Consider the following 15644-nt stretch of genomic DNA (forward strand, 5'->3'; position numbering starts at 1 on the left):
TTTTATAGATCGAAAATTATTATAAATTTAAAATACGTATTGAAATAATGCGAAATACTTCCGACAGTCTAAATAATAACGAATTAAATAATTCAAAACTTAAAAATTCATGGTTTCTAAACGGTATTGAAACTTCAATTCAATATGTTACTTTGTAAACTTAAACAGTGGACTGTAGGTTAATTTAATTAAGTAGATTTGAGTTTTACGGTATTACCTTAGATATATTTGTGCAGCGATGGACAGTCATTTTAGATTAGATATAATGATAAATAACATAACGCTTTTTTCAAGTGATGTACGCGACGAAATCCGTTTTACTAATATTTAAAGAAAAATATATACGTCAATGCCATATTTTCATATATATCGAACTATCGAAGTACATCTGGTTTGAAAACTAATAACTAGTCAACTAGATAGTACATACCTAAATGTTACTTGAAATGCTTTAGTATAAAATTCAACAAGTTTAACACTTAAAAATAAATATAAAATTAGTAATTTATCTGTCCATTTTGTTAACCAGTAAGCATCTGCATCCTCAGCCAGCCAGTCCGTTCGACTGGGGAACTAGAGTACATGCAACTTTGGGGGGCAAAATCTAATGTATTTGCATTTCGGTATATTATTATAATACATACAACCAATATAAAAATAATATATAATATGACGTATCAACATTTTAATTAACATTAAAATGTGGTATTACCATAGAGGCATAGAACATTATGTTCAATGTTATTATTAACAATAGAGATATCAATTGACTATTAATTTAAAAAAAATTAGAAAATATTGAATTTGTTATGTTGTTATGCTTATGTGAAAACCATTACACGGAATTTCACAATCTCTTTAACGTAAAAATACAAATTTACACATTGCTTCTCAAAATTTACACTAAGTGAATTGTATTATTCAAAATTTAAGAAATGAGTATGCCGATTTAATACTAACAAGTTATAATATGTGTGATGAATGGGGAATTACTATGAAGTTTGTTCTAAATTTGCTATTAGACATTTCGATGAGGTTGACGGTGATAGAAGATTAAATATTTCGACATAAAATTTCAAGATTCGAGTTTTTTACCAGTAATTTATACTGTTATATTTCAACTTTCCAATAAATTTCGTGCATTGAAAGAAATAACTAAAAATTTTGATTTTTACAACCAATTACACTAGTTAATTTATCTGAAGATGACTTAATAAAAATGTCATAGGATTTTGTCCAATTATATAAAAATGACATAAGTTCAAATTTAATCCCGCAATTACTCTCAATAAGAGTATTAATTAATATTTCCGAAGTAAAAAATATTGAACAATTGACATTATACATTTTAAAACATGACTATAGTATATCGTATTGTGATATTTTAAGCGCAAATTTAATTTACCTCACATTACCTGTAACAGCTGCATCAGCCGAAAAATCGTTTTCTGAACTGAATATTATAAAAAACTACCTAAGAAATTCAACGAGTCTGGACCTATTTTCAAACATTGCAATTTTGAATATTGAAAAAAATAAAACTCTAAACTTAGATATTAATAAAATAATAAATAACTTTGCCAACATAAAAGTTAGAAAAGTCAAGTTAAGTTGTTTTTTTTAAATATAAAATAAAGTACATATAATGTTTTTGATGTAAATAATTATTTTTAGAGGAGAATAATACTGATTTATAAGTTATATAAATGTATTAACTACTCTAATCAAGTTTCTTTTTTTATATCTACCAATCTACCATACATTCATGTTTTAATTTGTTATTGTATTTTTTTTAAATTATTATTTGCACAGAAATTTGTTGAATTATTTGCCACATTAATAAATGACGAAGACTTATCCTAGCTTGAGATCGGAACAATATGGAGAAAAACGGTTAACTTTAGACTCTAATGTATAAAAAAAAAATAACACCTCATTTATTTTCAAAAAATGGGTACATTATACAAAACCTTTCGGATACAAATTAGTAAGTCATTAGATATCAATATTAATACCAATAAATTTACTTGTAAATAATAAATATTTTTAGCTTGAGATTGAATTTTGCCGTATGTACCCAAAGTTCAAAAACTTATTTGTAAAATGTCGAAATAAGTTGTCAACTCTATAAGATATTTTTAATAATCGTATTAAAGATATTGGCAGTAAAACCCCTTTACGACAATTAAAAGAATCTAATAATTTATGCGACAGTAATTTTTAAAGTTAATTGCAATATAGACTTTGTATAACCTAACAAATTTTATAAATTATAAACTTTTTTAAATGGTAAATTCTAGATAATGTTATATCATAATTGAAACAGTGTAAACTTTATGAATACACCCAAAAGATAATGTGTACTACAAAATGAAGTAAAAAGTAAAATTCAGAATATGCGTCAAATCAATCGCTGTAACATAATTAGTAAATCTCCAGAAGAATACTTCAAAATATCAATATTTATACCATTTTTGGATTACTTTATAGATCAAATAAATAGTCGTTTTATTGAACACAAATTGATTTTAAAAGGTTTTAAAATGTTATTTAAAAATGAATTGGACTATAATAACAACATTGTACAATTGATAGATTTTTTTTAAAGATTCGGATAATTTAAGTGAACCTGATATTGTAATAGCAGAAATTAAGATGTGGAAAAATGTCTTTAAAAGAACTGAAGAAGATCAAAAGCCAAAAACTGTAATACAATTTCTACAATTTTGTGATGAAGACATGTTCCCAAATGTATACAAGTAAATAAAAATATTATGTATATTAAATAACTTCTGAGAGAAGTTTTTTTCACTAAGAAATCTTAAAACATATTTCAGAAATACTGTATCGGAAGACAGACTAAATGGATTTGCGATGCTTAATATTCATCAAAATGAAATCTTAACACCACATGATATAATCGAGGAACTTGTAAAAAACAGGAGATTAAAATTTTAAAATAAATGTATAGTTACAATAATAATTATAAGTTAAATAATGTAATTTTTATAACATTTTATTACTAAATAAAAATTAATTTAAAATTATAGTACCTACCTATTGTAGTAAACCTTTCTGTACATGTGCTGTGAATGTGTGTATAACTATCTGTGCCGGGTTAAGGGGAGGGCAAAGGGGGCAGTTGCCCCCGGCGGCAATTTTTTAACGGCCATAATGAAGGTTTTTAAGATTTCTAATATATTCTAATTTTTAGGAAGAATTATTATTAATCATTGAAAAATGTGGGAACAAAATAATAATAATTGTAATATAATATAATATTATATTACGAATTACGAGTGTATTGTCAATCAATAAGTTATCACGTCGAGATCATACTATTAGAGAGCTCGGATGACCGACGCATTTCTATTTTCGTCCTTATGATCGTATTATTTTTTATTTTAATTTGTACACGATATGTTTACAACAGTGCACACTAATACATTGACACATAATCAACACATTAATGTGTTTGTATTTGTATACTTGTATTATACATTTATAACCAACAGATTATTATATTTAGTATTAATAGTTTCGAATGATTTATTTCTACACCACCAAGCAATTGTTTTTAATTTGTATTATACTATTTATTATTTTATTATTCGTCTCTCGATTCTCGTCGACACTAGTCGTAATCAGTCATAATATTACTGAAAAAAAGTGCAACATTTTTGTTAAAAGCGTTAATTTTTTTATAAATATGAGTGGAAAACGAACAAAATTAAGTGGCGCTGAATATCGCAAAAGAGCTGAGGAAAAAAAGAAAAAAGAAAAAGAAACTATTTCTCAAACTCTTAACATTCAAACTTTCTTCAAAAAGGTAAAAAAATAACGGACATAATAATTAATTTATAATTAAAATAAAATAACAAATTTATACAAAATAGTACATTAGTACCTACTCCGTACTCGTAAATAATAAAGAATAATTAAATATATTGTATTGTATTTTATATTATTTAATAAACAACAATGAAAAATACTAATTATAAAGTCGCAATTAATATTTATAAAAGGTTTTTTAAAACCAGTTTTAAATAACCTAATTTATAATACTATTTAGACTATGATTCTATACTATTTATTACATTACATTTTATTATTTATTGTTTATTTAATATAAATTGTAGACAATTATTTGACATATGCAATAACTTTTGTTGTATTCAATGTAATTTAATTTTAATTTTAATTTAATTTTTTTTAAATTAATACTACACTAACTTTATTACTTGGATTATTTAAAATATATTTTTAATTATGGCATTTGTTAAATATTGTTGATAAATTTATTATAGTTGTTTTAATAATTAAACAGTTTGCTACTCTGCAGCATGTAAGTTTCTTTTTGTATTTATCTGATTTGATAATTACAACAAATGTGCTGATTAGTTCCTATACTTATCTTAAAATTATGTTTGATGTTTTTATTTTATATATTTGGATACACAAAAATTTATTTTAAAATGTATTTACTGCATATAAAAATTCGGCCCTGTGGATTGTAAAAATGAATTTAGTTACTAAAATAGTATGGTATTTTAAAATTTCTAGAAACCCGATTCTGATGAATTAATTGAAAACCCATTGAAACTCGATTCTGATGAATTAGTTGAAAATTTGATGAAAACCGATGACGAAACTTTGAAATCTGACATTAATGTCTCTTGTGAAATTACTAATGTTCCAATTTGTCCATCACAAGATCCAGCCTTATGGGATATAAATTCTGATATGGTTGATTATTTTATTCGTAATCCAGTTGAATCAAATCCTAAAATAATCAATTTTGATAATACTATTCGTAAATGTGGTGAATTTAATAGGAAGTTACCATATGATATTTTCAAAAGGAAACTTTTGAATGGTGAAATAAAAGATAGACAATGGTTGCTATACTCAACATCAAAAAACGCACTATTTTGTTTTTACTGCCTTCTTTTTTCTAGTGTCGGACATTGTGGCTATGCTTCTGGCGCGAACGCCACTAGCCCCTTTTCTAGCTGCTGAGCGAAAGAGAACTGCGGAACTGAGGAAGTCCGGCACGCCACATCAAGGAAAAGTTGAGAAGGGAGATCATCCGCCAATGGCAGACCACGTGGGATGTGACCACCAAGATGTCGTGGACTAAGCGCTTCATTCCAGATTTCGCCAGATGGTGGTACAACGGCCCGAAGATTGTGACATTCCGCATAGCTCAGGCGTTATCTGGATACGGATGTTTTCAAAAGTACTTGTGGTCAAAAACCAGGACGTACAGCCCAGTGTAACCTTTGTTTGCCCCATCTGGGATGTTGCCAGTCATAAGTTGTCGCTGTCCATAGGCAGAACCCTCCCCCCGCCTGGAAGACGTGGCGAATTTCCTTTGCAAGCCCACCCTCGATGAACCAACACGGAGCAGAGTACTGGCCGCGGCTTCAGAACTGCGCACTGTTTTCTTCTATGATCAAAGACATCTTGGGCCAAAAAGAGGAGTTGGAAAGGAAGAGACAGAAAGAAGCGGCGTGGTTAGCTTAACCAACATACACTTAGTTAAGTTTACCACTGTGGGCTAAATGGTCAAACCTAGGGTGGTTAGAGTTCCCCTCTTATTGTACATTTAATAGTGTTATTGATTTTTTGTATTATATACTTAGTCGATTAATAAACGATGTGACCAGGGAGGCATCAATGGGAACCCGTATTTCCCTCCCTGGCTACGATAAAAACAGAAAAAAAAGGATGTCAGAACTTATCGAAGGCCTGTGAGACGTCCAGAAACACAGCTTAAGTTTACATATTTTTTCCGAGTGAGTATGAGATCATTTCTTCTAGCCTGTAAATTTGGTGGATGGTTGAATGTTTCTCACGAAACCATTTGAGTTAATTTTGACAATTGCTTCGAACTTATTAACTTACAATTTACCCGGTTTAATTTGGACATAATGGGGGGGGGCAACTTCACACACATCAAAATATTATACTTGCCTACATAGTCCATTACACTAACAGGAATATTAATATACAACAATATACGATTGAAAAGGTATATTTGATACATCTAATACTAAATAAATAAATAAATTTATGTATTAAATTTTGAATTTAATTTTTTTAATAGATTTGTAAAATCATTTTTCTTATAGATTAATTACACGTCATTTTGTATTTATGTACGTTTTGTATAAAATATGTATATCCTAGGGAAAAAATGCATGTATTACCATATTAAAATTGCAATTGTTGAGGTACTTTTTAGTAGATTACACAGGTTTCAAGTACCTATTTTGTCATGCGGGTGAAATTTTTCCGTGATTAAACATTATATTATATTTTTAAATTGTATTTGTTTTTATCTAATAATATTACATGCATAAAAGCTAAATAAAATCCAAATATTTTTAGACCACTCAAATTTAAAATTATTGAAATAATAATAAATGTATCTAAAATATATAAATAATGATCATACAGTTATATTTAAAAGTAGAACAATTCATTCTAATATTTTAGTTAACATAAAATTGGTTTATTTTTAGTTAAGGATTAAGTAGTTTATTTCTTATAAATGTATAACTAAACTTAATAAATAAAAAGTGTATTATTTAATAGGTAATAATGTTTTAAAATTAAATAAAACATATGAGTATTGAGTATACATCAATATTCTAAAGCTATAAATACATTTTCATAAACTAGTAAAACTAAGTATAAAGCTAACATACTTAAATATTAGTATAGTATATATATATATGTTAAAGTGTTAAATTAAGGTATTTCATAAAATAACTAATACAACTAGTTAAAGTATAGTATGAACACTTTACTCAGGAATTTAATAAAATATGTTTAATTTCTTAGTTCGAGTATTTAAAATATATTTAGGTAATCTATAAAAATGATAGTATTTTTAATTTTTTACAATTATTACTTAATGGTATTGATAATTTTATAGTCAATATGTTGATACAGCAAATGCATCTTATTGATTTTCAATTACAACTAGACCGAAACTTTGAATTTATTTGTGTTTATCAATACCACTTAACAAAGTTCTGTATTTTAAAACGTGCTGAAACTTTTTTTTAATTGCTTATGTTCTTTTGGATGTATTTTTTCTCCAGTCTGATGATAGAAGAGAATTTTGTAACAATGTTTTAAATTATTTAAAGAATATGTGCCTAGGTCTTACAATTTTTTATGGAAAGTTTAAAGCGCAGATAGTCGCAAGTCAGTTTTAAACGTTCAAATCAAGATATAGAAAATTAATTCACTATACTTGGATGCAGGACAATAAAACAAACAAATGAAGTGAAGGACTTCGCATCATAATGAACTTAATTAACATTTTAAATGTAACATATAAATATTATACATTTATAATTTTTATTCCAATAAAATGTAATTTTAATACACATATTTTATAAATGTATAAATAATATAATTATAAATGGTCTAAAAAATGAATTTTTTTATGTAATTATGCCCTTAAAAATAATTAAACTTTTTTTATAGTCAGGCAACTGTATAAACGATAGGAAAATGATGTTTTAAATTATGGCATTTTTAACACTTTATCGTAACTAAATTAACAAATATACAAATTGTCAAACTTATAGGCATGCGCACAATAAATAAACCGTATATACTAGAAATAAATGCAATTGCAATGTATCTTCTACTAACTAATTAGTATTTATTTGAGTCTTGGCAACTTAGATTTTAATATGATCAAAGCCTGGCAAAGAATCACATCCTATAATCACTTGATAAAAATATAATCGTATTCATATATAGAATGCTTATAACATACGTACAATGATTGATGTTTGATAAGGATGATAAATATCTAAAATCTATTAGAGAAAATATTTTACATTTTTTAGCTACTTTTTATACTTTTTAACTGTTTAAAAACTAAATTTCGGATTTTAAGGCCTTAAGCAGTCCTTTGGTTAGTATTTTTTTGATCTTGAATTTTGTAGTTAAATAAACTTTTTTATTTTGCTTTAATTTTTTCATTTCAGTATCTACGAAAATGGAAAATAATTTTGGATCATTGTCCAAAGAGTTTATATGACTTTCTTCATCGATGAGAAGGTTTTTTTTTTTCAACAACTCGGAGTATAATAAATTAATTTGTTTAGTGTATCTTCGTTTTTTCATTTTTAAAGCTTTAATTTTTTTAAAATATGAAACCGCCAATAATTGGTATTCAATGTTCTGAAATGTATCATTAATAAAATTTATTTTGTATAAGATATATAAAGAAATAATAATAATACATAAAACTAAGACTAAATTAATTAATATTACCAATGGTTGGTTTTTTATAAGTTTTTCCTTTTGCCCTCCATCACTACATGTATTTAGTGACTTCTTTTTGTTATATTCCTAAAAAATATATTATTTTTATAAAATTTTTTTGTATTACATTGATTAGTGTTACTTACCATAAAATCTGTACAATATTCATCCTTTGGGTTTTTTGTTGATTTTAAAGCCCTTTTCCTGTTGCTAACTATGAATTTAGTTTTTTCAAAAGAGTTGACACATAACCCACTGTGTTGATTAGGTCTCCATTCTATTGTTTGACTAGTAGTTGTTTTCCACAAAGGCAGTGTTTCTGAATTTTTTGGAGGAGATCTATATAAAAAATATATGAATAAATTAATGTATTCTAAATCACTTTATGGTTGTATAAAAAACTGCATATTTTTTATTTTCACTCTCTAAGACACCATACGGATAAAAACACACATTTTGACTGATTGTTGAATTGTTGTTTATGTTGTAATCAGTGTATTAACGTATTAACCGGCTATTGAGTATCAAATAATTTACATAGACAGTAGTCGGGTTTGGATCACTAAATAGACTAACATGTAAGTAACAACAGTTTACTTTACAGTATTTAAAATACTTAGTAAAAGTTACTTTAAAATACTTTTAAGTACCTATTTAAAAAATATTTAAATGCTTTTGATTAATTATTTAATTCATAAATGAATATTACGTTTATTTTACAACTTAATACAAAAGGATTCTGTGAATATCAACACAATGACAAATAATATAGTTAGATTTTGTACATAATGTTTGTATGCGCCAAGGAATTTAGTCTCCTCAAATGACTTGTTAGCTCCACAAAACCATTTTATTAGTAATCTTCTTAAGTATTCTAAATAATGTATTAATTTCTATAATGCTAAAAATAAAAATAATTTTTTATTAAGATTTAATTTAAGTAATTATTAATTATTATTAAAAATACTGAGAATAAAGTAATTTGTATCGCAAGCTTTGTACAATTTAAGCAACCCCAAAATTTAAGGTCTAATTTTATAGTCACAGTTTATAATTATAATTCCATAAAATTGTATAGATAAAATAATATGTAATCCACATAATAAAACACACAAGTAGAAACAAACAACATACAATATGAAGTTCAATTATTTATTGATCTTAAAATTGACTTAATGTGTGAGATATAAACACATTAAAACTTTGTAACATTAAAAATAAATTAATTAAAAGAATTATTTAATGTATGCATTAAGTGAATCATATACTCATATACATCAGTAAATTCGAATAATAGAAAAACAACATAATTAATATAGACAAATATTTTATTAATAAAATAATCTTGAGTATGTAATAACCATAACAAAATTTTTTAGATAATTAATAATCATAATATTAATATAACAACAAATACAAGTTGCATAACATAATTGTATACAACAATATTATCATCAATTCAGGCTAAAGGTCAAAATAAATAAAATTCAAGAACCCAAAATAATTAAACTAGTCCTAAAATAGTAAAAATAATTAACAATCAATTATTTAACTTTTAATTTATTAAACTCATTATTTTTTTAGATACAATTATAAATATGATAGAAATGGAAAAATAATAAGAAAATATTAAGAAAAAGAGTCCAACTTATTAAATTATAGTTATTTGTTATTTTTCATAATAGCAGGTTACATAATATGTATTTTTTTTATTTTAAAATATACTATAATCAAACCTAAATTGTACTGTTTAAGAAATAAATTTACTCAAATGCATCAGAAACTTCTAAAAATTATTCACTCACTCGTTTAAAAAAATGATGAAAAGCAGACAATTTTTCATTAATAATGTTTAAAACAAAATATAATAATACTAAACTTTAAAAAATAAAAGTAATAATATAGGTAGAAATATCCTAAAAAAAAAAATATGTGAATGTTTGTTAGTGTATCACTGATTACTTATACAATGACTTATGAAATTCATAAGTTATGAAAAGCATTTTCTAAATTTTCCTAACATTTGGAACACTTGCCATGTAGTCAGAAAATAAATCATTTTATAATAACTTTATTCTAAGTATAGCTGTATAAGGTACAATATGAAAGGCTTCATAATAAAGTCAGCTATAATGTGTTCATAAAATTATTGATAAGATATTTAATTTCTATACTTCATAGTATACGTCTTGTGTCACACACACACACACACACACACACACACACACACACACACACACACACACACATATATATATACACACATTGACCCTCACTTAGAACAATTCCTTAATATTTTAAATACTAATGACAATGATACTTGATAAAAAATAAAAATATAAAATCGATCTTCACAATCTATATTAGCTACATAAATACATATACCTACATATATATGTGATGAATATTACATTAATTTACAGCCTATCAGACATATTTATAATTAAACAAATGATGTACCTACCTAAATATAATTTTTCTATTTGTTAATTTTCCTTTTAATAATTATATATATATTATGTATTCTACAAAAGAGACATAATTTTAATAGGTACCTAATTAAATATATTAACAACTGGATCGTATCAATTTTTATTTGAATTAATTATTTTAAAATCTTTTTATTATTATTTATATAAACAGTATATTTAAAATGTTGGAAGTACAACCTTAAATAAATGTGCGGTTTCCTCTTGTACAGTATTGTGTTTTATTTAAAATGTATGGTTTTTGTACATTGTAGTCCCGAGTATGTTACTAGTAAATTACCTGTATAATTTTGCAACATCATTTTCATCCATTAAGTTTTTACAATCAATCACACTGCACTTATTCTCTATAACGATAGTGTTGTTCTATTGTTTTAAATATTTCTTGAATTATAGAACTGAGTTCGGTAAGCCGGTAACAATTTTTACTTTGTAGCTATTTATTTTGTGTTGTAACTTTAAAGGGCATTTGAGTACCTATTGATTATTTTGTGATGACCCTCGCGCCTGCGCATCCACCACCACCATGTCTCGCGCCGGTCGTTCACTTTTAACTTAAAGGACCATACAACTCAAAAAAATCAATAATTATTTTATTACCATAATAAATTGAATAGAGTTTAACTATGATAATGATACAACTAAAATTCGTTTGTGACTATTCCTTCGCTAGTTTCGGTGATTTTTGACATCACGGATTCGTTCGCCACGACGGCGGCCATATAATATAATACCTACCTACACGGTAATATATTTTATCCATTTATGGTTTAAATTAAAATACTGCTAATGAACTTTTTTTTTCGAATGCACTAATCATCTGTATACAAGAGCACCTCATAACCTTTCCATTCGTATAATTATATCACATTTTGGTTTAATCTTTTAGAAAAAAAAAACACTTAAATAAATTATATTACGAATTTACCATACATTCACTGTAGTAAACGTGTGTAATATTATTATGATGATCGTGAAATCGTGTACCTATAGATTTTTGACGCCTAAACTGGCTATTTTAGTTTTAACTCGTTGCTAATATTAGAAGTGGGTGAGGGCTTGCATAATATTATTACCTATCTATCTTACCGCAGGGGCTTGCAACTATAGTAAGCTTGCCTGTTTCATATAAAAAGATAAATTATGTATATATATATATATAAAAAAAAATTAAAAATTGAATAGTGGACTGTATATTTATTTTAAAGTACAATAATGAACCAAGTATTGGTAATAATAGAAATAGTAGTAAATGTAATAAAAGGTATACAAACAGTAAAAAAGCCAACAGTGGCAACAACAAATTAATAAGAGTCATAATAGTAAATATGAAAATAGGTAATAATACAGCCACCAGTGGCTATAACAAATTAATAATTGTAACACTTGTAACAATAAGTAGAGGAATAATACTAAAATTAGTAAGTTAAATGTTTATTCAAGTTAGTTAATATAATGTACCAAGATTAAAACATAATATTTATAATTTATTACAGAATGTCAAATATGTAACAAAGTAGGACTGGGCGGCGAAGTGTCACTTGCGACAAGGGTTGCCAGATTCTCAAACAGGTATTCTCGTACTGTTGTTATCAAATTCTCGTATCACTAAAAAATCGCTCGCTACGCTTGTTTTTCTAATTACAAATTATTATCACATAAAAATTTATTGTTCTTTACCTAGGTTAATGATTTTCATTTACCAGACAATATTCATTTTCCTATTAGGTAATAGTACATACACTTGTCACTTTTTAATATAACAACTTTTTTATATTATAACAATTTAATTCAATACATAATGATTTATTAACAGATAACTAATTTTAGTGCTTCTTGTGTAGTATCGTCAGTGGTTTCTATTTCTTTTTCTTCTGATTTTATGAATTTAATATTATCATGATCATGATTATGAATAAATGCTTGAAACTCATGGCTGATATAGGAGCAAAAGTCCACTCAATCACATTTGATGGTGTATATAGCAATGCTACCATGTTTAAATACTTAGGTGCTATTTTTGATAAAAACAAAGAGGATGAGAGTAATTTTAGTATAAAAAACACTTTCACCAATGAACCAATGTATATATTCTATGATTCATGTTATATGTTAAAACTTGTGTGAAATACATTGGGAGATTTAAAGTGTATTTATGACGGAAATGGGTGTCCAATAAAATGGAATCATATAGTACAATTATTTCAAAAAGAAAAAAGTGAAGTAATAGGCATATCAATTATTATAATGAAAAAATGAATGTCAAGTTAACCGCACAAGTTTTAAGTAACAATGTTGAGTTGTGTTCTAAGATTTTGTCAATCCTTAGGTGATGAACAATTTAGTGGTATTGATGGCACTGCAGTTTTTTGTTCAATGATAAACAGTGCATTCGATATTCTTAATTGCCGAAGTAAATATTCAAGAAGTTCATTTAATGTAGCATTAGATGAAAAAAGTTACAACAAATATAAACAGTTTGGTATAGAATTTAAAGAGTACGTATATAGTTTAAGGTTCGAAGATGGTAAAACAGTGATTGATAGTGGTAGAAAAACAGGTTTCATTGGATTAGTTAGGGCGATAAATAATTTATTAAAATTATACTCATACATCCATGAACAATATTCTATATATATTCTATTCTATAGAATATTTATTATCATACAAGTTGTCTCATTTAGAAACATTCTTCAGTTCTGAGCGCTAAAGAAGAGGCTTTAACAACAATCCTACATCCAAGCAGTTTCAAATAGCATACAAAAAGTTATTAATTCATAACGAAATAAGTGGTTCTCAGTATGGAAATTGCATTGCCATTTTAAATAGTACTCAAATATCAGTAGTAACTGTAGGTTCTGACAATATTGTTGGTGATGAAAGTGATCAAGAAAAAGTAAATACAATTATGAATGACCATGATTATTTTGAAGCATTAAAAAAATTATTAAAAAAAATAAATTGCAAGACATGTCATCCTTACTTTATGGATAGAATAGGACACGCATCATCGTTGATAAAAGAAAAGGATAGAAATAATGCTCTAATAAAACCATCACAAGATGCTGTTGATCTTTGCCAAGTAATAAAGTAAGTGTTTCGTTCACTTAACATATTTTTGCCTACTATAAAACAAAAAATTGTTATTGAAATTAAAAGAAATATTTATTCAAAATCAGTATTTAAAGAACTAATTGAACATTGTACTGATCAAGAGTTATTTAACACACATAGAGATCAAGTTATTGCTCTTATAATAACCACTTACTTGAACATACGATTTCACTACTCTGCTATGACTAAAGAAAAAAAAGACAGGAAACAATGAGAAAAAAATATACAAAAATGATATTGTAGCGTAATTGTATAATGTATTATATTTTTATTTTTACCAATATATTCAATATATTAATATTACTAATAGGCATGTATAGCCCTAATAATTATGTTACATTTGTTACAACATTATTGTAATAAAATAAATACATAAACATACTATATGTCGTCAGAAATGACAACACTGCTAAGAGGATAGTTGTGACCGCACCACCCAAGTCCGCCAACCAGTGATGCTCCGTCTATGAGTATAAGGTCTATGATATAGACCAAGATAATGAACAAGATAAGCGTAAAAAAAACGTCACTACATAATACAGAAATTCTAAATTTTTATCGTAGGAAGAAATTATGATTGCTAAAAGAGAAAAATTGGAGTAATATTTCTACTCTAAGATACATGAAAAGAAAATTAAAAACCTTGCAAATAGACTTAAAAGAAAGCTCGAATGCTTGTCATCAATTTCAAAACGTTTATAAAAATACTAAAGAGAATTAAACAGTTTTTTAGCAATGAAATAAAACACCTAAAATAGTGTAAGTGCTTCAGCTAATTTTTAAAACAATGTATTTATTAAACTTTCATACTTTATTATGTAATTTTACTTATTTCTTTTCTTATGCAAAACAGTAAAATGATGACAAACATAAAAAAGAAAAATGCAAAAATGAATTGTTAAAAAAAAAATGTTTGAATTACAATCTATAAATTCAGCTGAGCTCAAGTATGTAAATGTGTATTTGTTTAGTTTAAATCTGTAAGGTTTTATTATAATTGAGTATTGACAAATTGTGTTATTTTATTTTATCTATCAATCAGCAAATTAAAATCTGAAATAACAATTTTGAAAGTAGAAAAAGCTTATTATCGAAGTAGTTATAATTATGAACAACTAAATACATCAAAGGTAAGTTTAGTATTTCTTTTATAATAAAAAATAATGTGTTGTAACCTATATGACTGTTTGGCGTTCAATTTAAATTGAGTTTTTAAAACGTAAACAAAAACACAATAGTCAAGTGTTATAAAAACTTAAGTAATTTCTCTAGATATGTCCTCAGGGATCCGAGCAGCCCACATGGAGCCAGGTGGTCCAAAGGGGAAAGAGGAAATCCCCGTCCCGGCCCAAAGCCCAGCCTTCTCCGGCAACGGAGAAGATCTCATTGCTTCGCCAGAGAGCCCCTAGGACCGCAGCCGTCACCATTGACCGCCCGGCCGAGGGGGGTTCGCTGGCGGCAGTCATGAAAAGGGTGTCTGGTTCCGTGAGCTTGGCAAGTCTCGGGGTCAAAGTGGTGACTACGAGGCGCACCAAAGCCGGCGGAATCCTCCTCGAAGTGGAAGGCGAGGAAAAAGCCAGAATCCTGGAGAGGAGGATCCGAGAGGTGGTAGGAGAGGCCGCCAGAGTAAGAAGGCCCGAGCGGAAGACTCCCGTCCTCCTTCTGGATGTCCCTGAATGGGTAGAAGTGGAGGACGTGGTCGGAGGGCTCGGCGCGGCCGGAGTAGTCGTCGCGGCTCCTGACGTT

General features: G+C 27.0%; 1 protein-coding gene across 1 annotated transcript; it reads right to left on the minus strand.

Annotated features, from left to right (window-relative positions):
• Positions 1–7905: 7905 nt before the first annotated feature.
• On the minus strand, positions 7906–11228 carry LOC113557629. Its single transcript, XM_026963194.1, has 4 exons — positions 11065–11228; positions 8442–8634; positions 8305–8382; positions 7906–8211 (listed from the first exon to the last, which is right to left on the minus strand). The coding sequence occupies exons 1-4, from the start codon at positions 11094–11096 to the stop codon at positions 7906–7908; spliced, it is 609 nt and encodes a 202-aa protein (XP_026818995.1). The 5' UTR covers positions 11097–11228.
• Between the last annotated feature and the right edge of the window lie 4416 nt (positions 11229–15644).

Source organism: Rhopalosiphum maidis, chromosome 3, assembly GCF_003676215.2.
Source record: "Rhopalosiphum maidis isolate BTI-1 chromosome 3, ASM367621v3, whole genome shotgun sequence".
In the NCBI taxonomy this organism is placed as follows: domain Eukaryota; kingdom Metazoa; phylum Arthropoda; class Insecta; order Hemiptera; family Aphididae; genus Rhopalosiphum; species Rhopalosiphum maidis.